Source organism: Schistocerca nitens, chromosome 9 (assembly GCF_023898315.1).
Source record: "Schistocerca nitens isolate TAMUIC-IGC-003100 chromosome 9, iqSchNite1.1, whole genome shotgun sequence".
NCBI lineage: Eukaryota > Metazoa > Arthropoda > Insecta > Orthoptera > Acrididae > Schistocerca > Schistocerca nitens.
This window is the reverse complement of record NC_064622.1, coordinates 308,944,474-308,971,853: the sequence shown is the minus strand read 5'-3', so window position 1 is coordinate 308,971,853 and position 27,380 is coordinate 308,944,474. Positions and strand designations below refer to the sequence as shown.

The window sequence follows — 27,380 nt, the reverse complement described above, 5'->3', positions numbered from 1 at the left end:
AAAAGCCAATTATGTGTGATATTGCTCAATAATTCACTTCATACCCTTTTTTCAGAATAATTACAATTTTTGCCTTTATTATTGCATAATTTTTAATCTATGAAAGCACTAAAATAAATACAAAAAGTGAATCCTGAAGTTTGGTCTTTTTTAGCATGTGTTACTCTTTAACATACAACAAACATGAAATTTTTCTAGCTGGCTGGTCCTTCTCAAAGTTTTTAAGTTTTGAATGAAAGTCAAATGCTCTGTGATTTTCAAAATTCATCATAACTATCACACATAACATAACTGATTTTTCGTAAAAGGATATTTACTTTGAAAGTAACACTTCTCAAACCACCATTTCGCAACATTTTTCTGCCACCTGTTAAAAATGTAAACAGTTGTTACGTCACATTCATTGAGTGAAGCATTAGTACTGTGTGGCCTGACACAGTCACTTTGATTAAATATCTAGGTGTCACATTGCAAAACAATCTATAACAGAATGAGCATTTCAGGACTGTAACAGGGAAAGCATATGCTTGAGTTCAGTTTATTAGGAGAATTTTGTGACAGTGTGGTTCATCTGTAATGGAGATTGCATGTTGTTGTTGTTGTTGTTGTTGTTGTTGTGGTCTTCAGTCCTGAGACTGGTTTGATGCAGCTCTCCATGCTACTCTATCCTGTGCAAGCTTCTTCATCTCCCAGTACCTACTGCAACCTACATCCTTTTGAATCTGCTTAGTGTATTTATCTCTTGGTCTCCCTCTACGATTTTTACCCTCCACGCTGCCCTCCAATGCTAAATTTGTGATCCCTTGATGCCTCAAAACATGTCCTACCAACCGATCCCTTCTTCTAGTCAAGTTATGCCACAAACTTCTCTTCTCCCCAATCCTATTCAATACCTCCTCATTAGTTACGTGATCTACCCACCTTATCTTCAGCATTCTTCTGTAGCACCACATTTCGAAAGTTTCTATTCTCTTCTTGTCCAAACTGGTTATCGTCCATATTTCACTTCCATACATGGCTACACTCCATACATATACTTTCAGAAACGACTTCCTGACACTTAAATCTATACTCGATGTTAACAAATTTCTCTTCTTCAGAAACGATTTCCTTGCCATTGCCAGTCTACATTTTATATCCTCTCTACTTCGACCATCATCAGTTATTTTGCTCCCTAAATAGCAAAACTCCTTTACTACTTTAAGTGTCTCATTTCCTAATCTAATCCCCTCAGCATCACCTGACTTAATTTGACTACATTCCATTATCCTCGTTTTGCTTTTGTTGATGTTCATCTTATATCCTCCTTTCAAGACACTGTCCATTCCGTTCAACTGCTCTTCCAAGTCCTTTGCTGTCTCTGACAGAATTACAATGTCATCGACAAACCTCAAAGTTTTTACTTCTTCTCCATGAATTTTAATACCTACTCCGAATTTTTCTTTTGTTTCCTTTACTGCTTGCTCAATATACAGATTGAATAACATCGGGGAGAGGCTACAACCCTGTCTCACTCCTTTCCCAACCACTGCTTCCCTTTCATGCCCCTCGACACTTATAACTGCCATCTGGTTTCTGTACAAATTGTAAATAGCCTTTCGCTCCCTGTATTTTACCCCTGCCACCTTCAGAATTTGAACGAGAGTATTTCAGTTAATGTTGTCAAAAGCTTTCTCTAAGTCTACAAATGCTAGAAACGTAGGTTTGCCTGTCCTTAATCTTTCTTCTAAGATAAGTCGTAAGGTTAGCATTGCCTCACGTGTTCCAACATTTCTACAGAATCCAAACTGATCTTCCCTGAGGTCCGCTTCTACCAGTTTTTCCATTCATCAGTAAAGAAATCGCGTTAGTATTTTGCAGCTGTGACTTATTAAACTGATAGTTCGGTAATTTTCACATCTGTCAACACCTGCTTTCTTTGGGATTGGAATTATTATATTCTTCTTGAAGTCTGTGGGTATTTCGCCTGTCTCATACATTTTGCTCACCAGATGGTAGAGTTTTGTCATGACTGGCTCTCCCAAGGCCATCAGTAGTTCTAATGGAATGTTGTCTACTCCCGGGGCCTTGTTTCGACTCAGGTCTTTCAGTGCTCTGTCAAACTCTTCACGCAGTATCTTATCTCCCATTTCATCTTCATCTACATCCTCTTCCATTTCCATAATATTGTTCTCAAGTACATCGCCCTTGTATAAACCCTCTATATACTCCTTCCACCTTTCTGCCTTCCCTTCTTTGCTTAGAACTGGGTTGCCATCTGAGCTCTTGATACTCATACAAGTGGTTCTCTTCTCTCCAAAGGTCTCTTTAATTTTCCTGTAGGCAGTATCTATCTTACCCCTAGTGAGACAAGCCTCTACATCCTTACATTTGTCCTCTAGCCATCCCTGCTTAGCCATTTTGCACTTTCTGTCGATCTCATTTTTGAGATGTTTGTATTCCCTTTTGCCTGCTTCATTTACTGCATTTTTATATTTTCTCCTTTCATCAATTAAATTCAATATTTCTTCTGTTACCCAAGGATTTCTATTAGCCCTCGTCTTTTTACCTACTTGATCCTCTGCTGCCTTCACTACTTCATCCCTCAGAGCTATCCATTCTTCTTCTACTGTATTTCTTTCCCCCATTCCTGTCAATTGTTCCCTTATGCTCTCCCTGAAACTCTCTACAACCTCTGGTTCTTTCAGTTTATCCAGGTCCCATCTCCTTAAATTCCCACCTTTTTGCAGTTTCTTCAGTTTCAATCTGCAGTTCATAACCAATAGATTGTGGTCAGAATCCACATCTGCCCCTGGAAATGTCTTACAATTTAAAACCTGGTTCCTAAATCTCTGTCTTACCATTATATAATCTATCTGATACCTTTTAGTATCTCCAGGATTCTTCCAGGTATACAACCTTCTTTTATGATTCTTGTACCAAGTGTTAGCTATGATTAAGTTATGCTCTGTGCAAAATTCTACAAGGCGGCTTCCTCTTTCATTTCTTCCCCCCAATCCATATTCACCTACTATGTTTCCTTCTCTCCCTTTTCCTTCTGACGAATTCCAGTCACCCATGACTATCAAATTTTTGTGTCCCTTCACTACCTGAATAATTTCTTTTATCTCGTCATACATTTCACCAATTTCTTCATCATCTGCAGAGCTAGTTGGCATATAAACTTGTACTACTGTAGTAGGCATGGGCTTTGTGTCTATCTTGGCCACAATAATGCGTTCACTATGCTGTTTGTAGTAGCTAACCCGCACTCCTATTTTTTTATTCATTATTAAACCTACTCCTGCATTACCCCTATTTGATTTTGTATTTATAACCCTGTAATCACCTGACCAAAAGTCTTGTTCCTCCTGCCACCGAACTTCACTAATTCCCACTATATCTAACTTTAACCTATCCATTTCCCTTTTTAAATTTTCTTACCTACCTGCCCGATTAAGGGATCTGACATTCCACACTCCGATCCGTAGAATGCCAGTTTTCTTTCTCCTGATAACGACGTCCTCTTGAATAGTCCCCGCCCGGAGATCCAAATGGGGGACTATTTTACCTCCGGAATATTTTACCCAAGAGGACGCCATCATCATTTAATCATACAGTAAAGCTGCATGTCCTCGGGAAAAATTATGGCTGTGGTTTCCCCTTGCTTTCAGCCGTTCGCAGTACCAGCACAGCAAGGCCGTTTTGGATAATGTTACAAGGCCAGATCAGTCAATCATCCAGACTGTTGCCCCTGCAACTACTGAAAAGGCTGCTGCCCCTCTTCAGGAACCACATGTTTGTCTGGCCTCTCAACAGATACCCCTCCATTGTGGTTGCACCTACGGTACGGCCATCTGTATCGCTGAGGCACGCAAGCCTCCCCACCAACGGCAAGGTCCATTGCATATAAGACACTAATGCGACCCACTGATGGGTACTGTTCTAGTGTTTGGGATCCGCACCAGGTTGGATTAAAGGAAGACATCAAACCAATTCAGAGATACGTTGGTAGATTTGTTACCCCTAGGCTCAAACAAACCACAAATATTACAGAGATACTTTGGGAACTCAAATGGGAATCACTGGAGGGAAGGTGACACTCTTTCCAAGGAGCACTATTGAGATAAAATTTAGCAAACCCACATTTGATGCTAACAGCAGAACGATTCTATTGCCACCCATATGTATTTCGCATAAGGACCGTGAAGATAAGATTATAGAGATTAGGGCTCAAATGGAGGCATATAGAGAATAATTTTTCCTTCACTCTCTTTGTGAGAGGGACAGGAAAGGAAATGACTAGTAGTGGTACAGGATATCTTCCACAATGTTCCACATCAGGGCTTGCGGAATGTGTATGTAGATGTAAATGTGACGTAGCAGTTGTGGTTACAAAGTGTTCATCCGAAAGCCTTTGACACATTTAGCTGTCATCAACAGACGCTTGTATGTGCATTGTGCTTTATTGTTGTAAATGGTGCATTTTCTTTGCAACTAAAATTGTATACTAAAATGTAGACTTTCACGGCCGGAAATTTCATGTCCATTATAATTATCCAGGCTGTTACGCCGTGGTACGTTGATGAATTCTAAGTCAATTCCCACCGTTTCGTCCCCGTCTGCGGAGGACATCTTCAAGGGGGTCTGTAGCTCGATGGAAGGTCCAACACACCCACTGGCTCTTTGCTGACATGTCAATAGCGAGCCAGTGGGTGTGTTGGACCTTCCATCGAGCTACAGACCCCCTTGAAGATGTCCTCCGCAGACAGAGACGAAATTTTGGGAATTGACACGGAATTCATCAACCGACCACAGCATAACAGCCCGGATAATTATAATGGACACTAAAATTTTATTTTTGTGTTATTCTCTCGTTTATGATTTATTACTGCAATATTATTCTGCAGTAGCAGGCGAAAGTAAAATTTCTTTTTTAGAGAATCAGTTCTTACTAGTCAAAATTACAAAAAATTAACTGAAAACTAAAACGAGAAAAATTCCATGAATTCTTAAAAACTTCCAGGCTTTTCCTGGATGAAAAAATTTCCAGGTTTTTCCAGAATGAAAAAATTCCTGCATTTTTCCTTGATTTCGCAGGGCACATAAACCCTGTTTCATTATTTGCATCACGCCCCTGGAGCTTACGAAATAAACTAGTGCTCTACAGCTACTTTCTTAGGAAGTGGACAAGATGGCAGTTGATAATAGTTTTATACTTTTGAGGAGAATTATATGATTCACCTTGTTGCAAGCTGCTGAGAGGTCTACAGATACAGCTTCTTAGTCTTTGCCTTCTTCTTAACCTCAAGGAGTAGGCTTAAAATTTGTCCTGTCTTCAGTGAAGCCATCTGTTCCTCCGTAATCTTACATCTCTCTTTCCTACTGGTTTATAACTGATTACCTGTTTAACTAATGTCTTCCCCCAAACTATTGATATGCTGTTCCCATTTTATGCATCCTTGCTCTGATTTTTTTTTCTTTTTTCAATGTTCTTTTATCATATTGTTTTGTATTTGATCTCTGAGGGCACATCACTGAACCTGCCTTAAAAATTTCATTTCAGTCAACAGTATTTTTCTTTTACTTTTCTCAGTTAAAGGCAAAGATTCACTTCCCTATATGTGAGTAGGGATAGCCATTATTTTATACAATTTTGACTTGGCGTTTTTCATTGTCTTGTAACCCTATGTACTGCATATTGTGCAATATACCATAGATTACCTTGCAAAGAGTAAAACAATAACTGGTAAATACAAAACAAATTGTCTGTACAAAACAAACGAAAATAGACACGAGAGTATGGCAGCCACAGATGCCAGTTTTTCAGATCCAACAGAATCACATTTCTGGAATATTACCTATTCCATGGAGAAATGTTAAAGAAAGTGCACTGGACTAAAAGGGGACACAAAAACAATGAATGAACTTTCGTACCAAGAAGCATAGTCTTTCATTACCAAATTGAGTACTTTTCATCCTGCCCACATAAATCTGGGAACAAGGAACGTGTGCAAGAAATCCGAGAAAGATGTGGTTCTCTCAGTGGGGTACATTAGTTTGAAAACTCTCGGCCAACTCTTCCCCATAAACCATGGACCTTGCCGTGGGTGGGGAGGCTGCGTGACTCAGCAATACAGATGGCCATACCGTAGGTGCAACCACAACGGAGGGGCATCTGTTGAGAGGCCAGACAAACGTGTGGTTCCTGAAGAGGGGCAGCAGCCTTTTCAGTAGTTGCAGGGGCAACAGTCTGGATGATTGACTGACCTGGACTTGCACCATTAACCAAAACAGCCTTGCTGTGCTGGTACTGCGAACGGCTGAAAGCAAGGGAAAACTACGGCCGTAATTTTTCCCGAGGGCATGCAGCTTTACTATATGGATAAATGATGATGGCGTCCTCTTGGGTAAAATATTCCGGAGGTAAAATAGTCCCCCATTCAGATCTCCGGGCGGGGACTACTCAAGAGGACGTCGTTATCAGGAAAAAGAAAACTGGGGTTCTACGGATCGGAGTGTGGAATGTCAGATCCCTTAACCGGGCAGGTAGATTAGAAAATTTAAAAAGGGAAATGGATAGGTTAAAGTTAGATATAGTGGGAATTATCGAGGTTCGGTGGCAGGAGGAACAAGACTTTTGGTCAGGTGAGTACAGGATTATAAATACAAAATCAAATAGGGGTAATGCAGGAGTAGGTTTAATAATGAATAAAAAAATAGGAGTGCGGGTAAGCTACTACAAACAGCATAGTGAACGCATTATTGTGGCCAAGATAGACACAAAGCCCATGCCTACTACAGTAGTACAAGTTTATATGCCAACTAGCTCTGCAGATGATGAAGAAATTGATGAAATGTATGATGAGATAAAAGAAATTATTCAGGTAGTGAAGGGAGGCGAAAATTTGATAGTCATGGATGACTGGGATTCGAGAGTAGGAAAAGTGAGAGAAGGAAACAAAGTAAGTGAATATGGATTGGGGCTAAGAAACGAAAGAGGAAGCCGCCTGATAGAGTTTTGCACAGAGCATAGCTTAATCATAGCTAACACTTGGTACAAGAATCATGAAAGAAGGTTGTATACCTGGAAGAATCCGGGAGACACTAGAAGGTATCAGATAGATTATATAATGGTAAGACAGAGATTTAGGAACCAGGTTTTAAATTGTAAGACATTTCCAGGGGCAGATGTGGACTCTGACCACAATCTATTGGTTATGAACTGTAGATTAAAACTGAAGAAACTGCAAAAAAGTGGGAATTTAAGGAGATGGGACCTGGATAAACTGAAAGAACCAGAGGTTGTAGAGAGTTTCAGGGAGAGCATAAGGGAATAATTGACAGGAATGGGGGAAAGAAATACAATAGAAGAATGGGTAGCTCTGAGGGATGAAGTAGTGAAGGCAGCAGAGGATCAAGTAGGTAAAAAAACCAGGGCTAATATAAATCCTTGGGTAACAGAAGAAATATTGAATTTAATTGATGAAAGGAGAAAGTATAAAAATGCAGTAAATGAAGCAGGCAAAAAGGAATACAAACGTCTCAAAAATGAGATCAACAGGAAGTGCAAAATGGCTAAGCAGGGATGGCTAGAGGACAAATTTAAGGATGTAGAGGCTTGTCTCACTAGGGGTAAGATAGATACTGCCTACAGGAAAATTAAAGAGACCTTTGGAGAGAAGAGAACCACTTGTATGAGTATCAAGAGCTCAGATGGCAACCCAGTTCTAAGCAAAGAAGGGAAAGCAGAAAGGTGGAAGGAGTATATAGAGGGTCTATACAAGGGCGATGTACTTGAGGACAATATTATGGAAATTGAAGAGGATGTAGATGAAGATGAAATGGGAGATACGATACTGTGTGAAGAGTTTGACAGAGCACTGAAAGACCTGAGTCGAAACAAGGCCCCGGGAGTAGACAACATTCCATTAGAACTACTGATGGCCTTGGGAGAGCCAGTCATGACAAAACTCTACCATCTGGTGAGCAAGATGTATGAGACAGGCGAAATACCCTCAGACTTCAAGAAGAATATAATAATTCCAATCCCAAAGAAAGCAGGTGTTGACAGATGTGAAAATTACCGAACTATCAGTTTAATAAGTCACAGCTGCAAAATACTAACATGAATTCTTTACAGATGAATGGAAAAACTGGTAGAAGCCGACCTCGGGGAAGATCAGTTTGGATTCCCTAGAAATATTGGAACAAGTGAGGCAATACTGACCTTATGACTTATCTTAGCAGAAAGATTAAGGACAGGCAACCTACGTTTCTAGCATTTGTAGACTTAGATAAAGCTTTTGACAATGTTGACTGGAGTATTCTCTTTCAAATTCTAAAGGTGGCAGGGGTAAAATACAAGGAGCGAAAGGCTACTTACAATTTGTACAGAAGGCAGATGGCAGTTATAAGAGTCGAGGGGCATGAAAGGGAAGCAGTGGTTGGAATGAGAGTGAGACAGGGTTGTAGCCTCTCCCCGATGTTATTCAATCTGTATATTGAGCAAGCACTAACGGAAACAAAAGAAAAATTCGGAGTAGGTATTAAAATCCATGGAGAAGAAATAAAAACTTTGAGGTTCGCCGATGACATTGTAATTCTGTCAGAGACAGCAAAGGACTTGGAAGAGCAGTTGAACGGAATGGACAGAGTCTTGAAAGGAGGATATATGATGAACATCAACAAAAGCAAAACGAGGATAATGGAATGTAGTCAAATTAAGTCAGGTGATGCTGAGGGAATTAGATTAGGAAATGAGACACTTAAAGTAGTAAAGGAGTTTTGCTATTTGGGGAGCAAAATAACTGATGATGGTCGAAGTAGAGAGGATATAAAACGTACAGTGGCAATGGCAAGGAAAGCATTTCTGAAGAAGAGAAATTTCTTAACATCGAGTATAGATTTGAGTGTTAGGAAGTCGTTTCTGAAAGTATTTGTATGGAGTGTAGCCGTGTATGGAAGGGAAACATGGACGATAAATATTTTGGACAAGAAGAGAATAGAAGCTTTCGAAATGTGGTGCTACAGAAGAATGATGAAGATTAGATGGGTAGATCACATAACTAATGATGAACTATTGAATAGAATTGGGGAGAAGAGGAGTATGTGGCACAACTTGACAAAAAGGAGGGACCGGTTAGTAGGACATGTTCTGAGGCATCAAGGGATCACAAATTTAGCATTGGAGGGCAGCGTGGAGGGTAAAAATCGTAGAGGGAGACCAAGAGATGAATACACTAAGCAGATTCAGAAGAATGTGGGTTGCAGTAAGTACTGGGTGATGAAGAAGCTTACACAGGATAGAGTAGCATGGAGAGCTGCATCAAACCAGTCTCAGGACTGAAGACCACAACAACAACTACTGGCCAAGCAATTCTCAAGTGATGTTGGTCAGTAAGGGGGCTTTCCGAAGTTGGATTAATTGAGAGACGAAGATTCAAGAACAAGCTTATTTTCCATCATGGTGGACTACAAAAGAATTGTTCTGCAAAACAGAATAGTTTACTCCGATGTTGAGTGTACATGATCCATGAGGAGTGTGTACTGATATTCTTCCTGTGACTCTTATGCTACATACATAGGAGAAGATGATGCATTCTGACTTAACAACAACATACCAGCTGTCATTCTTCCCATGAACCAAATGGGACATGAAGTAAGAAGTATGATAAAGGTACACAAGCATCCTTCAATAGACACTGAACAGTATATATGTGTAAGTCTATGACATATAATTGTCTCCAAATGTTCAGAGAACATTATTATATACCCTTATCTGATAACATTTCCGGAAATCAATCTTCCACAGCGAAGTTGATTTCTGGCTACTGATGAGTGACAAATGTTTCTCATTTTACAAGTGAAGTGGCTCCTGAATATGACAACTTATGATTTGGTTTCACACTCACTCACTCACTCACTCACTCACTCTCTCTCTCTCTCTCTCTCTCTCTCTCTAACTTCAAATTTTGTATCAATAGCTCTTAGTGACTTCGTAATATAGTAGCACATGTAACACACCCATTGTGCATACACACACATCTATTGTACAGGTCAGCTGTGGATTTTAAAAAGAGCAACTCTCTAGCAAATCAAGCAATGGAATATGCTGGATAGAGTAGCAACAGTATGTATTATGATAGATTGCTACACACCACACAGAGGAGGCACTGGTTGACAAATATTATTAAGGAGATCAAGTTCTTTGTCACGTGCACACACACACACACACACACACACACACACACACACACACACACACACACACACACACACACACATTACAACTGTCATCTCCAGGTGCACATGTGCCTCGTGTGTGTGTGTGTGTGTGTGTGTGTGTGTGTGTGTGTACTTTGTCTGATAGCTTTAATATCCAGCAGCCTAGCTTTACTATCTAGCACCCAACTTTTAAGTGTGCCTGTTTGCTATTCGATGCCTCTTCTGTGTGATGAGTAGCAGTCTATCTTAATTCACATTGTTCTCTAGCAAATCAGTTGCTCAATATTTCAGGCCCACTGTGCTAACTTAAAAATTAAATTTGCACCTTATGTATGTTAATCCACAAGATTTCTGCACTATATTAGCTCAGAATCGCTAAGACCAAAATGTATAAATAACAGGAAATTTAAGTATGGAAAGATTCGATTTAATTTTACTTATAATGACTGTATTCTGGCATGGATCAATATGTTATGCTGATATAAAAATTTGAGTGTAGATCACATAGCTTAATTTGCCAGAGATACTAAAGCATATGCAACTGCCTTACCAAGAACCTCTGATGCCACAGATGATGGAGGTGGCGGTGGTGGAGGGGCTAAGCCTGCAGCTAGCAAATTACGACACTCTTGCAACCGCTGCTCACGAAGACGTGTCATCTCTGCAACACAGTGTCGCCTCTCTTCTGCATTCTGCACATAGTCAGGACGGCGAGACCGTAGTAACTCCTACACATAAGACATTATACAGTAAGAAGTGTATCTTCAAGCAGACTGTAATGTTCTGCAACATTTTACCATATGGTGACTTTTCAAACAAAACCATATGCAACTAGAAACAAAACACCACACAATAAACACTGCTATTTCAATTCATGTATTTTCTGCTAGAAAATTGCTTATGTCTGCTGTCCTCTGGCTACAATACAAAATTTCTATCTTCATTTAATCCTAATTGTACAAGCACAGATCATTACTCAATAAACAGAACTAGTGTCGAGTAGCTGACAGTCACACAGCAATAGATGATAACATGCTTAAGTTTTTGATGAAGTTTTTCCTTAACATACGTGTTTTGTGGGAGGGTGGGGGGGGGGGGGGGCAGCACGTGCGTAACGTAGTACTCACGTGCTTGTGCGCATGTATATACCTGCACTCTGAAGGAGGACTTTCTGAAACGTGAGTAAGAAATTATTTTCTGAAAGTTGAGCAAGAAATTGTCTTTTTTATGAACCATTCTGCTGTCCAATACATTTCGTGTCTGGTGTGAAGCAATTTATCTGTGTATAAATAACTAAATTCCTTCCTGGACTTCCCAAAGAGCTATCCAATCCTAAATACTGCACTCTTATTAAATAAATTAATCCTTTCCTTGTATCCATAATGTATGTCACAACAAACATTATGAGACTAATTCATAAATTGTGAATGTTTATCGAGTAACATTTAGTGTGGATCAAGGCAGTAAGTACCTCAAACAAATTGAAGGAACAGTTACACTTTACTTGCCCAAGGCAGAGATATTGCCTGCAATACACAAGGTATGGCTTATGCTGTTATACAGACTATTTTTAGAGTGGAGAATATGATTTTGAAATGAATTTATGTATTTTGTTGATAATTGTTAAATGATAATAATGGCAATGAATGCAAAAAGTATTTGTCTTGTGACCAATAACAGATAAAAATGTTGAAGAGAATATGAAACATGCATACAAGAGCATATTCAACTCTTGTTGGAAAGCATGAAGGAAGCTGGAAAGCCCCCAGTAATTGTGGATTTCACATTTAAAAACAGATTTGGGCTGCCTGCTACGTATTTCTTTATATTCCGCTACAACCAAAATGATTCAAAAGTAAAGCAACACAAAAACCTCCACAAGTCAATACTTAGAGATTTAAAACAGTTCTGGACCTGAAACAGAAAAAACTATAACATCATCTGCAAATTTGCCATTTTAATTCTGCAAAAAAAAGTTTTTCATAAATAACATTACTATAACATTCATACTACCATAATAACAGTAACCATTTATTTGACAGTTAGTAACACAGTTCCCCTGAAATCATTGTTTTAAAAGCTTTTTCTACACTGAAATTTCATGTTTGTTGCTTCAAATTGTGTTCTACTGCCTCTAAAATCAAAATATCACTTTTCAGCGTAATCTGTATTCGTACGTTGAATGGTGGCATTAGTTCATCCCCAAAAATAATTTTAGCATTTTACAGGAAAGCTTCTATACAAACGGATATTTGTAGTTATATTAAGTCAGTATAACCTAATTGTAACACTACAAATCATGAAGGAGTAATTATCTCATGAACAAGAATTATGTCTTTTGTTAGTTGTGCACTGGAATCAAGACCACTGCCTAAAATATTGCAAAAGAATTCATTACACCTAGACTGCATGCAGAGCAAATATTACAGACTAGCAGTAAACAAACTACAAGGGCAATCACAGAAGTAAATCCCCTATATTTTTAAATATAGAAACCATAATATTGGGGAAACAATAGTTACATCATTTTAAAGAGAATTTTCTACGTAATCACCATTTTGATCAATGCATTTCTGTAGACACAGTGGCAGTTTTACAATGCCCATGTCATAAGAGCTCACCACCACGTCCTTCAGAAAATGTAGAACCTAATCTTTTACCGTTTTGTGACAGCACACCTATCATTGAGACAAATCTTCCTCCAACTAAAGGAATAAGTGGTAGTTGCTTGGTACCAAGTCTGGACTGTATAATTCGTGGGTGATGACATTCCAACCAGAGTTTTACAGGAAATTACCAGTTTGATGGGTGACATGGGCATGCATCATTTAGGAGAATGCTTACGCCCTTGCTCAACGTTCCTCTTCTCTGGTTCTGAATTGCTCTTCCAAGTTATTTCAGTGTTTCACGGTACTCGTCAGTGCTTGTTGCTGTCCCAGCAGGCAGAATGTCGACCAACAGTAACCCCTTCTGCTCCAAAAATACAGTCGCTAGGACTTTATCAGCAGACTGTGCATATTTGAATTTTTGTGGCTTGGGCAAAAAGAGATGCCGCCACTTGCATGACTGTTGTTTTGCGTCAGATGTAAAGTGGAATGCTCAGGCTTCGTCACACATGACAATCAGGTCCAAAAAGTTGTCCTTTTCATGTGCAAAGTGGAGAAGAAATTCCAGGGGAAGAATCAACTCACTGCCCTTTGTAGTCTTCTGTACACATATGCAATAGCCGTCTTGCACAGGCCTTCCAATATTGCAACTTTTCCTTTAAAATCCTGTGGATTGTGCTTCAGGAAATTTCATGAATCAAAATGCAGAGAGCATTCAGAGTGATCCTCTGATTTCTGTGCATGGTTTACTCAAGCTTCATGACAGTATCATCAGAACTGATGGCCTACTGCTCTTTCTGCATTGTGAGTTTCAGTCTGACCAGCTGTAAACTCTCTACACCATTTATGAACCTTTTTTGACATCCATGCATGAGCATCCATATGCTTCCGTCAGATGGCAAAGAATTTCAACTGGTTTAGTGCCTTTTGCATTCAAAAATTAAATATCTGTGTGAACTTTGCACTTGCAGAGCGTTCAACAGAAGTTCCATTTTGAATAGCTGCCACGCCAAGACAGAGAATCTGAGTAAAGAGCACAAATGCTTATTTGGAAGCAGGAACAGTGCCACTTAAAAACAGTGTGGCCAACAATCTTATTAACAGTTTCTCCACATCCCCATAAAATGGGAGACACTTTTTCGGATTGCCCTCATAGGTTTATTTCAGTGTGGGGACAATGTCATACCACACAGTAGCTATATTTTAAGTGGTATACACGCAAATAAATTTAGAATTTCTCTTAGTTCTATCCTCTGCATCTGTCTGCCCCCTTCTCCCCTTTCTTTATTCCTCCAGCTCACAGAAAACAAGGGTATGTTATAGTGAGAGTTCATAATTAATGTGTGCCCCAAACGTTAGTGTCAGCAACACCACAATTGTTGAGTTCTTGGAAGACAGTAGATTAGCTTCAAAATAACAGAAAATTCTGAAACATACCATATAAGAGGCCCTTTACACTAACTTATTTTAGAAATACTTCATACATACACTACCTGCAATGTTGTCTTATAGATTTTCTGCTCTGTTGTTCCCCTATCCCTAAAACTAGCAGCATGACCTAATTTTTCATCATTAATTGGATTGCTACCTTCTTTTCCTTTCTGGATATTGCCCCAATGGTTTCCTGTAGTTGTAATTTCTCCTTTCTTGGGTGTTCGCAGCGAAGGAACTTTAACTTTTATTACCTCCAATGACTTTCTTCTCATTTCTTCTTCTCTTTTTGCTGCATTTGGAGTTGCAGGTTCAAATGCCAAAATGTAAGCAAGTGGCTTACAGTCTCCATCTGGAGAGTTTGAAACTGCATTAATGTCAAAATGTTCTTCATTTTCTTTCTGTGTGTTATTGTTTATTTCATCTGTTTTGCCAGAATTATTCTGATTTGAATTGTTTGAATGCACATCTTCAGAAACTAAATGAACTGTTTCTTGAGATTCTATTTCCTTTTCAGATTTTTGGGAATATTTCTGTAGGACATAGCAGCAAGGGCATGCTTTTTGTTGACTAGCATTCACAAGGAACTGTTGTGATAATGCATACACACTTTCCTCTGAGACACTTTTTTTACAACAAGGGCACGTTTGTCTTTTCTGTCCAAAAGCAGTAATTTCTACTGGCATTTGGCAATCATCCAGTTTCTTCTCTCTATCACAGTGAGCATTCTTTCTTCGCTTACTTTCATTGGTTTCATTATCACCACATTTCACAACATGATCACCTGAACCACCACTTCTGTTTCCTGCAGCATTTTTGTAACCACTGAGTATACTATCAGATGTAACCTGCACAGAGATATCAGATGTAGCAGGAGCTCCCAAACTGTGCCCATTTACTTGTTCTCCTTTGTCTATTTTCATAGGCTTTTTACTGCCATTCATATTTAAGTGCTTTCTCCTCACATTAGTACTTCTTGAAGCAGAGAAAACAGGTTTGACTGAAGCTAAAGATAAATTATCAGCAGTATCAGTGCCTCCTGAGACCATCCCCAATTGCCCAACACCCTGATAAAAAACAGCGTGAGAAGAGTTATCTGAAATTACTGGTGATGAAGAGCCAACAGTACTCTGACTACTGCCTTCTTTATTTATAACTCTTCCTTTCTCCACTTTGTAATTTCTATATGAATTCTCACACTGTGTACACTCCTTCTTTGAAGTACCTGACTCTGCTGCCACTTTGTGTTTTGAAGAATGGTTTTCCTTTACTGATTTCACAGCTTTTGCTATAAGATCCAACTCCCTTTTGCATTCACAGCAGCACATTGGAGTTCTCTCAACTCTGTTTTGTTGCCTATTGCTCTCCACAAACTGTATATTTTCTTTATGGTTTAAATTCTTAAAATCTGAAGAAAGATCATGCATTTGGTTTGCTGTTTTTGCCTGTTTCTGTGTTTGAACAAACACATTTATTCTTCCTCTTTCCACACTTCCACTTTCATCTGTAACTGGAGTTTTCTGAGAAGGAGTTTCCAGAGAAACAAAATCTCCACTACAAGAACCTGGTAACTCAAGTTTCTCTGTTCTTGAAACCAGTGTTCTATTTCCAGATTTCAACTTCATATCAATTACTAGATCCACATGCTTTGTATGGATGTGCTTCTTCTCTGTTAAAATACCTGCACTTCTCTGCTGGGAATAAGGTCTTACATCTTGATTTACTGACATTGGTTTAGAGAAACCACCTCCATTCAGCTTCTCCCGAGCTATTTTGTTTGGTACATTTTTACTATGTACATGACATTTTGGTTTGTCTGCATTTTCAGCACCAGTTATGTCTTGTGATGAACTGCGAGAAGGAGCTTCATGATCACCAGGCCTGAAACAGTGTGTTTTAGTTAGTGCTATTTCATAAAAAGGTTCCAAGTGTGATCATAACTGAAAGAATGAGAGACTCAAAGTCTTAAAGATAATGATAATGCTTACCTATTCCCAAGCCATATCAAAAGCATTAAAAACATATATCCACAAAAACTTGTGCATAAATTCTTAAGACTATTCCTTGTATTATTTTACCAAAGAGCACACCAATTAAATTTATTTGGTAATATGGTAAGTAGATATTAACTGAAAAAGTGTAAAAAGCCTGTGTTCATTACAGGCATGAATTGTGGTTATACTAGTAATAATCTGGAAAACAAAAACAAATCACTAAGTTTGAAACTATTAAAAGGTAACTAAACATTTCCCTGTTTTTCACAATTTTTCACTTTGAAATTACTGCCACTTGACTTCTGTATTACTCAGTACATCTGTAATTAATTCACATTCTTCTCAGTATTATAAAAGTGTTGTGACTCGCCGATCTTTCAAAGTGCTGCCACGAAGTTACGCGCGTCCTCTACATGCGGCGCTGTCTGCCAGCCATGCAGCAGCAGCGCCAGCTAAGCGGCCAGCCAGCCAGCGGCCGCTAGACTCAGACTCAGTTCTGATTTGACTGTTAAAGTGTACACCCGTCTTACTTTGTTTACTTGATCTGTGACTTACATGTATTGTGTTGTCCTTGAAATATATTTGTTAAACTTGATGCTATAACAAAAAGTCTTACTCCCTCTCGAAGAACAGCAGAAGGCTTTCTAAATGTTCACAAATGCAATGTAGGTATCATAGTTTTCCCTCTTGTAAATGTGTATTCTTTTTCTGACCATTATGCCCATTACCTTTCCCATTTCTTTACAGGCATCTCTCATCTATTCTGATAGTGATTCTTTGGACCCACCATGTTTTTCATTTACAGATGCCCCATACGTTGGCTTCCCATCAGATCATTTGCATTCTTGAACATCATTCCTATGTCAGCAATACAGCTAACTTTTCACATCAAGCGCCACATGGGGATTGAGTGTCACATGAAACATCCAGGAAATTCAGAATGCAACAGTAGCAGAACAAAAAAGCGGGGGAGAAGAAGGGAAGGAGAGGAACAGAAAAACACTTTGCAAAAATTAATATATCCATACAAGAAGAGTGAGCGGAAGAAAGGGCTCTTGTCATCATTATCAAAATTATTGGACAGAAAAAATTAAAAACAGTGTCTAAGGAAACAGACAGGGATGAGGATGTAAGAGATATCAGAGGTGAGTTAATTTCAGTTAATTCAAATCAAAGTTGACAACAGAACACACACAACACTAGACAGCATCTCTCCAAATCCAATTTTAAGATTTGAGTGGAGGTTACTGAAAAGTTGCTAAAAATAACACAAATACTGTCGTCTCTGTGGTGTATACTCATATTGTACACAGTAGAATATGTTATCAGATAATCCATATGTGCCAACTCATTCTCATAAAGAATTTCTTGTGATTACAAAAGTATAGCAAAACTGAGCACCCACAACAACATTAACTTCTACCAGAGACTCTTAAGATCCCAGACATGTTACTTGCACACATCAGTTGTCTCGGGAGTTCTGAACAATTAGGCATTATGACTGTGACTTATTCATACACCACACATTATGGAGAACTTTCCACTATCAATAGAACAAAATAATTGTATTTCATTAAGAAATACTAAATTTATCAGTTGTGATTAATCTTGGAACGAAAGACTGTGTGAAAATTGTATATTTACTGTATTTGGTGGGCAACTACTTTCTGTAATTTTGGTGGAGCATGTAGCATATGTTTGGAGGAGAACAGACACATGCTGAGGCATTCTTTCATTGGAAGCAGTGCAGGAGTGTAGTCATGATGGCCATAAAGTGAGTTATTTCTTTAATGGTCATTTCCTTTTGCCCAAATACCTGTAAAGACTTTGAAAAAGCATAAAATAATGCCTCAGTTGTTTCCGTGACCCGTTCTGCTGTGTGTGATGGGGTGTTACCATAGAGCAAGATGACTCTCTGTTGCTTTTTTTCCATATTCTGGTCATTTTTCATGTAATGCTCTATTTAAATCGATCATTTGCTGTTGGTAGCGATCAGTGTTAACGGTTTCACCAGGTTTTAGCAGCTCATAATAGATGACACCCTTGTAATCCCGCCAAACACAGTGCACTGTCTTCTTTCCAAAGTGACTTTGTCTTGCAGTGGATGTCGATGGTTTGCCTGGATTCGCCCATTATTTATGACACATAGGATTCTCAAAATATATCCATTTTTCATCACCTGTCACTATCCAATGGTGAAACGACTTTCTTTTGTATCTGGCGAGCAGCATTTCATAAGTAGTCTTCCGATTTGCTTGCTGTCTTTCATTCACTTCATGCAGAACTGATTTTCCTACTTTCTGCACCTTTCCCATAGCTTTCAACTGAAAAGAAACAGCTTTCTACATGACATTCAATTGTACCACGACTTCCTGTCGAGTCTGAGTATAACCTTCATCCTATAAGGCCTGCAATTTGTTGTCTTAGAACTTTTTCGGTGGTTTACCGAGCTAGTCGTTTCTCACGTCGAAGTCACCAATTTTGAATTTTTTGAACCACTTGAAACACTATGTTTTCCCAAGAGCACATTCACCGAAAGCTTCGACAAGCATTCGATGTGATTCTGCAGCAGTTTCCCTCAAATGATAACAGAAAACCAGTGCTCTCTGCAAATTATAATTTGTAGGCACAAAACCCAACATGTTTACGGGTTTGAAACAGATACCGTTGTTTGGAACTTCTGTCCACTGTCAGCCATTAAAGGAAGCAGATGGTGCTGCAGATGTGGTCTCCTGGGCCTTACACTGATGGCTAGCAGAATCTATAAGGAAAGAGCACTTGCCCGCAAAAGGCAAAGGTCCCAAGTCCGAGTCTCGTTCCGGCACACAGTTTTAATCTGTCAGGAAGTTTCATATCAGCACACACTCCGCTGCAGAGTGAAAATCTCATTCTGGAAACATTCCCCAGGCTGTGGCTAAGCCATGTCTCCGCAATATCCTTTCTTCCAGGGTTGCTAGTTCTGCAAGGTTCGCAGAACTTCTGCGAAGTTTGGAGGGTAGGGGATGAGGTACTGGCAGAATTGAAGCTGTGAGGATGGGTCATGAGTCGTGCTTGGGTAGCTCAGATGGTAGAGCACTTGCCTGTGAAAGGCAAAAGTCCCGAGCTGGAGTCTCGGTCCGGCACAGTTTTAATCTGCTACGAAGTTCCAGTTTCATACTTCTACACCTGGTGTATCGATACAAAAACACAAGCATAATGTAATTAACAAAGAAGCTCTGAACACATAAATTTTATCTATACTCAAATGTAAATGTAACAAACTACTACGCTATATGGAAAAACTGGTGAATGTGATAGACAGATCGAAATAGAGGGGAGGCGGAGTAGAGGGGGAGGGGGGGAGGTATGAGTCTATGGAATGTGGCTGTGTAATAGTTGCAACAAACATATTACCTAATGGTGAGAAAATACTAACTGGCAGCTGCTACTATAGTAAGAGCGTGTAATAAAATTTTGTTTTGTCATTAAGGACCAGGTCCACGTTCTTTCATTGGTGTTTATTAACAGCCAAAATTTCAAATAATGTCAATTTCCTGTCTTTTGGTCATATTTGATATCATAAAAAATCCTATTGACATAAATCCTATACATAATATAGGGAAACATTCCACGTGGGAAAAATATATCAAAAAACAAAGATGCTGTATCTTTACTATTTACCAAACAAAAGCGTTGGTATGTTGATAGAGACAGTAAAAAACACAAACACACACACAAATTTCAAACTTTCGCAACCCAAGGTTGCTTCATCAGGAAGGTTGCTTCACCAGGAAAGAGGGAAAGACTAAAGGATATGGGTTTTAAGGGAGAGGGTAAGGAGTCATTCCAATCCCGGGAGCAGAAAGACTTACCTTAGAGGGAAAAAAGGACAGGTATACACTCGCGCACACACACACACACACACACACATATCCATCCGCACATATACAGACACAGGCAGACATATGTAAACGCCTGTATATTTTGTGTGTGTGTGGGGGGGGGGGGGGGGTGTGGGGGGGGGGGGGGGGGGGTGGGTGGGTGGGGGGGTGGGTGGGTGGGTGTTTTTGTTGGTGTCTCTATCAACATACCAACACTTTCGTTTGGTAAGTTACATCATCTTTCTGGAGGTCCATTTCTTATCAGTGTAGTTTAGTGGCTTCTGAGAAGGACACAGAAGTGCTGTTACCCTCTGTCTCTTCTTTCTACTGAGTGTGTTGTCAGTTAGGGTAACACTGGAGGCATTGTTGCATGCTACTTCTTTACTTATTTACTTATTCATTTACAAAATCTGGTATGGCTTGTGGTATAGATAGCGGGTAGTGTATCATGGAGTAGAAGCCTGAGTGGTGTTTTTTTTCTTTTTTTTTCTGTTCTAGGAACAGGTAGGTATTACTATGTCTGTAGAAGTTACTTCCTTGTATATCTTAAATAAATGGCATGGCTTACTAACATCAATCGTAAAGTCTAAATAGTTGCTGACATCTCCTACCCACCACCGTAAACTTAATTTTATTGTGGTGTGAATTCAAATGTTGAAAGATACTATGTACAGAAGAGACTAGGAAAAGTACACAACTTAAAAGTGAGTAACAAAGGACAACCTTAATTTTACAATGTGTCCCCAAATCATTTCTATATTCCAAAGACCAGAAGCTCTACATACAGTGTTTGTTTATCCCAAGAACAGCATGTTCAACACACTTCCTACCTTGTACAAGTACTGGCAAAATTAAAAATCTCCACAGTAATGTGCATGACAAGCAAAATTAACCAAAATGAAGTATTTCATTTTCTGTCATTCATATGACACAGGGGCACCATGAAATTAATTTAGCATACAAAATAAACTAATAAATCTTTGTTTCCTTTAAAATACTGATGAATTGAACTTGTACATGAACTTTGAACTTCTATGTTAAAAGGCAAGTGATGGAAGAGTAACGCTTCCTCAAAATACTTTGGTTCAACTGCACCAGTTGGCAGTACCTTACAAGAGTTACAGTGGAGACTGAAAATGGCCTGTGAGGCAAACAAGACAAGGCAGTCACCAAGACAGCTGTTACATAGAGAAGCTTCATCCTAATGGAAGGCAACAGTTCCCCGCAGTAGTCACAGCTGCTGGAGTTGTCAAGGGCAATATTCAACTATCATACTATTTTAAGCAACACAAACAGTTCTCTGCTACAACGACATGACTGTTATCACCAGAGTAAAAGATACCAGATGTACAATAGTATCTCCTTCAGGTCTTTGGGTTGGGAAAACTCAGAACTATTATACAAAAAGAGAATGCTAATTAGGGTGGGCACTTGAAATGTTAGAATGCTAAGTCAGTTTGGGGACCTACAAAATCTAGAGATGGACATGGTAAAGATGCAGATAGAGTTGTAGAGACCAACATGGTGTGTGTGTCAGGGGTGTATGCATGTAGGGCAAGGGATAGGGGGGGTGGGTGGGTGTAGGCAGTATAGGTGGAGTGAGGGTTGGAGGGTGGAGGACACAGGATTATTCATTAACCCTCAAACGGGCACACCGTTTTTCATGAAACAAGCGGGCATGCAACGTATCTCTACACATGTAAATAATACCTCTCTTTTATGTTGTAGACTTAGAGAAAGCTTTTGACAACGTTAACTGGAATACTCTCTTTCAAATTCTGAAGGTGGCAGGGGTAAAATACAGGGAGCGAAAGGCTATTTACAATTTGTACAGAAACCAGATGGCAGTTATAAGAGTCGAGGGGCATGAAAGGGAAGCAGTAGTTGGGAAAGGAGTGACAGGGTTGTAGCCTCTCCCTGATGTTATTCAATCCGTATATTGAGCAAGCACTAAAGGAAACAAAAGAAAAATTCGGAGTAGGTATTAAAATTCATGGAGAAGAAGTAAAAACTTTGAGGTTCGCCGATGACATTGTAATTCTGTCAGAGACAGCAAAGGACTTGGAAGAGCAGTTGAACGGAATGGACAGTGTCTTGAAAGGAGGATATAAGATGAACATCAACAAAAGCAAAACGAGGATAATGGAATGTAGTCAAATTAAATCGGGTGATGCTGAGGGGATTAGATTAGGAAATGAGACACTTAAAGTAGTAAAGGAGTTTTGCTATTTAGGGAGCAAAATAACTGATGATGGTCGAAGTAGAGAGGATATAAAATGTAGACTGGCAATGGCAAGGAAAGCCTTTCTGAAGAAGAGAAATTTGTTAACATCGAGTATAGATTTAAGAGTGAGGAAGTCGTTTCTGAAAGTATTTGTATGGAGTGTAGCCATGTATGGAAGTGAAACATGGACGATAACCAGTTTGGACAAGAAGAGAATAGAAGCTTTCGAAATGTGGTGCTACAGAAGAATGCTGAAGATAAGGTGGGTAGATCATGTAACTAATGATGAGGTATTGAATAGGATTGGGGAGAAGAGAAGTTTGTGGCACAACTTGACTAGAAGAAGGGATCGGTTGGTAGGACATGTTTTAAGGCATCAAGGGATCACAAATTTAGCATTGGAGGGCAGCGTGGAGGGTAAAAATCGTAGAGGGAGACCAAGAGATAAATACACTAAGCAGATTCAGAAGGATGTAGGTTGCAGCAGGTACTGGGAGATGAAGAAGCTTGCACAGGATAGAGTAGCATGGAGAGCTGCATCAAACCAGTCTCAGAACTGAAGACCACAACAACAACATTTATGTTACCAAAGGAAATATGTATGAGAAAAAGCAGAGTTTAGTCTCACTTTAATTAAACAATGATAAATTTACATTATATGATCTAGATCCCTGTTTAACTAAACACTAATAAAACAAACTTTCATTATATCACTCTGTTGCCATGTACAAGTGCTACCCCCCCTCCCCACGCCAATGACTCACTGGAGGCAATTAACAGTACAGATGCATCAGATTCCTGCCAACTGCTTATCTAATGGCTCTGAGCACTATGGGACCTAACTGCTGAGGTCATCAGTCCCCTAGAACTTAGAACTACTTAAATATAACTAACCTAAGGACATCACACACATCCATGCCCAAGGCAGGATTCGAACGTGCGCCCGTAGCGATCACGCGATTCCAGACTGTAGCGCCTAGAGCCGCTCGGCCAGCCAACTGCTTATCTAATTACTAACTATCTTGTAGGTAACTGCCTCAGTGTGTGACTGTGCAGGTAGCTCAGGTAATGGTTCATTTTCTCACACGGATCATAAATTTTTTCCCACCTAGCTTGCAGTTTAATTTATATTACTGCTGCTCAGTTGGATGTGTGATAACACATCACTTTATTCGCTGAAACAGTAATGAAGAAATAGGTGTGGGCTCACAGTTGTAAAACAACAATGGAATGGTAGAAAATAATGGTTTTTGTGATTGGCATACTTTATACGCAACGCGCCCACTCGAGGGTTAATCATACTGGATCTGATAAAGGTAGAGCAGGAATAATAGTGCACAGGGAAACTGGAAACAGAGCAAAGGGTTGTGTGCTGCAAACAGAATACTAATGACTAAATTGAATGGATACTGAACGGACATTATAATCACACAGGTATAAATTTTAACCACAGAATGGAGGACTGAAATTGAAGTGTGTGATAATATTAAAGAACTTGTAAAATAGGTCAAAGTGGATGAGAATTTAATCACGGTATTGACAAGCACAATGGGTGGGGAAAGGTTAACGGAATTCTGTGCTGGGCTAAAGATACTCATAGCAAACACACTTTTTGATGATCCGCACTGTCGAGGAAGATATAGTGGATATCAGAGTGACTACATTTCAATAAAACACAGATTCAAGAATCAGGTTAAGGACTGCAAGATTTATCCAGGCGATGACACTTCTGAGTCATCAGTCCTCAGACTGGTTTGATGTGGACCGCCACAAATTCCTCTCCTGTGCCAATCGTTTCACCTCAGAGTGGCAACTGCAACCTACGTCCTCAATTATTTGCTGATGTATTCCAATCTCAGTCTTCCTCTACTGTTTTTACCCTTACAGCTCCCTCTAGCACCATACAAGTTTTTTCTGATGTCTTTACAAATGTCCAATCAGTGTTTTCCATAAGCTTCTTTCCTTGCCAATTCTGCAGAGAACCTCCTTGTTCCTTACCTACCAGTCCCCCTGAATTGCAATTTTCTTCTGTAGCATCACATCCCGCAGGCTTCAGTCCTCTTCTGTTCCGGTTTTGCCACACTCCATGTCTCACTATCGTACAATGCTGGACTCCAAATGGCAAATTAAGACTAGCAGACTTCTCTTGGGCACGAATGCCCTTTTTACCAGTGTTAGTATGCTTTTTATGTCCTCCTAACACCATCTGTCATCAGCTATTTTGCTGACTAGCTAATAGAATTGCTTAACTTCGTCCATTTCATGATCCCCAATTCTGATGTCAAGTATCTCACTGTTCTCATTTATACCACTTCACATTACTTTCGTATTTATTCAGTTTACTCACAATTCATATTTTGTACTCATTAGACTGTTCATTCTTCTCAACACATCCTGTAATTCTTCTTCACTTTCACTGAGGATAGCAATGTCAGCAGCAAATCTTATCATTGAAATCCTTTCATCCTGAATTTTAATCCCACTCTTGAACCTTTCTTTTATTTTTCTCGTGGTTCTTCCGCTGTATAGACTGAACAGTAGGCACAAAAGACTACATCACTGCCTTGTATCCTTTTTAATCTGAGCACCTCATTCTATGTCTTCCAGTCTTACTGTTTCCTCTTGGTTCTTGGGCATACTGTATATTACCTATCTTTCCCTACAACTTAAGCCGATTTTTCTCTGAATTTTGAATATCTTGCACCTTTTGACATTGCCAAATGCTTTTTCCAGGTCAACAAAACCAGTGAATGTGTCTAGATTTTTCTTCCATTATGAATCACAATGTCAGAACTGCTCTAGTGCCTTTACCTCTCCTAAAGCCAAGCTGATTGACATCTAACAGATCCTCAGTTTTCTTTGCCATTCCTCTCTACATTATTCCTGCCAGCAACATGGATGCATAAGCTATTAAGCCGATTGTGTGATAATTATCGCACTTGTCAGCTCTTGCTATGTTTCGAACAGTGTGGATGATGTTTTTCCAAAAGTCCAATGGTACATCATCAGTCTCATATACTCTACACACCAACACGAATAGTCATTTTGTTGCCATTTCCCCCAATTACTTTAGAAATTCCAGTGAAGTATTATCTATGCTTTCTACCTGATTTGATTTTTAAATCTTCCACAGATCTTTTAAATTTTGATTCTTATACGGGATCTCCTATCTCTTCGAGGAGTTACTGGAATGAAAAAGCAATAAAATAGAGTTAAAGTACATGTTGTAATTGTAGCAGGAAAAGTACTTGTATTGAAAGAAATAGAAAAGTAGCAGCCACAGATAAGAGATGATATTGTGGCATTAATAAAGAAACTACACGATTCAATTTTCCCTCTTTCTTGACAAACAAGGTGTGAAATAATACCAAATCCTGGAAATTTAGAAATGTGGAAAGTTAACAGCAAAAATAACAGTCACTCAGAATACATATTTTCAGGAATACATAAAAGCTGCATCAGAATTAATGAAGAGAAGATGTCAAGGATAGATACAAAATTGAAACACGGTAACACATATGTTTCACACAGACTAATAAATAATCACTTTAAGGAGCACAGTGGTCAGAGATGAAAAAGAATATTGCATAACAAATGCACGAAAAAGACTTGCAGATGGAAACAATACGTGCAGAAACATCCAAACACTGTATTTGCCCATGAGAAATTAGTTCAATTGAAAATGACAACACGGTACACACATTCAGATGATTGTGAAGATACAATTCTCTTTTCTGAATTTCAAAAAGCTTTGCACGTGAGCTCTGAAGGAACAAATACCCATAAACTAATTAAATTATCAGTAAATTAGGGTAAAAATGTGTGCAGCACAGCAGGTGAATATGCTAGATAATAAAACGTCAAATTTTAACAAGAGACTCTCGAAAAAGTAAACGAATTCTGCTATTCCAGAAATAGAATAGATTATGAAAGAAGACAAGCTGGTAGGATTGTACAAAGCAAAAAGGTTTTCTCTAAAACAAAACAGCTACTATTATCCAAAATATGACTTTGAGACTAGAAACAGATTCATGAAAAGTTATGTTGAAAGCATGGCTGTGAAACATGGATACTGTGGAAGGCTGAAATTAAATTATACTTGTACGAGGCATTTGGAATGTTGTGTTACATGAAACTTTTGGAAAACAGATGGACTGATCAAGTAAAAAATGAAGATTATCTCCCAATGAATCAACAAGATAAAATGTCTAATAAAGAACATAATCAAATAACAATAGAGGATGGTTAGGTATATACTACAACGAGTCATAATGGATGAAAAAATCACAGTGGCAGGCGTAGATAATGAGTACAAAAAGCAGCTACTCAATGATATGGGATGCAGCAGCTATGCTGAAATGGAGAGTACAGGTGAAAAGTGATAGTAATGGAAAGCTTCCTCACACTGACCTTTGGTTGATGACCAAAGCAACAACAGTAAACACCAGAATTAAGTGAATTAACATTTTAACTTACACTGCATTCATATTATTTTTAATTCCAGGTTATATCAGGTGGGGGGAGGAGGAGTGCCAGAGTGTGAACAAGGAAGAGGATAAGTGGGTGTAGGAGGATGGTTAACTACGGGTGAGGCAGGAGGAATGTAGGATATACTGCAGGGAGAGTTTCCACTTTTGCAGTTCAGAAAAGCTGGTGTTGGTAGGAAGAATCCAGATGGTACAGGATATGAAGCAATCATTAAAATGGAGAATATCATGTTGGGCAGCACATTCAGCAAACGCGTATCCAGCTCTTTCATGGTCATAGTTTGTCGGTGGCCATTCATATGGACAGACAGCTTGTTGGCCGTCATGCCCATGTAAAACACAGCACAGTGGTTGCAGATCACATGACTAGTTTCACAGGTGACCCTACCTCTGAGGGGACAGATGATACTTATGACTCGACTGGAGGTTGGGGGGGGGGGGGGGGGATGTATCACACAGGTCTTGTGTCTACGTCCATTAAAGAGATATGAGCCATGAGGAAAAGGGCTAGGACCACACGTTGTGTAGGTATGGATGAGAATATTGCGTAGATTCAGGGACGGCAAAATACC

At 39.2% G+C, this 27,380-nt stretch overlaps 1 protein-coding gene across 4 annotated transcripts in view; it reads right to left on the bottom strand.

The window, feature by feature from the left end:
- Positions 1-27,380, bottom strand: part of LOC126203551 (uncharacterized) — an 88,320-nt gene that overhangs the window by 21,567 nt on the left and 39,373 nt on the right. The window contains exons 7-8 of one of the 4 annotated variants that reach the window (XR_007540297.1): positions 14,401-16,124; positions 10,757-10,898 (exon numbers count right to left, since the gene is read on the bottom strand). Coding sequence is in view for 3 of the 4 variants with exons in the window: in XM_049937872.1 (XP_049793829.1) it covers positions 10,757-10,934; positions 14,306-16,124 (1,997 nt within the window). In the remaining variant the exon portion in view is untranslated. Of the gene's footprint in view, positions 1-10,756; positions 10,935-14,305; positions 16,125-27,380 lie in introns of those variants that run through there. The other 3 variants (XM_049937872.1, XM_049937873.1, XM_049937874.1) reach the window with 3 other exon arrangements.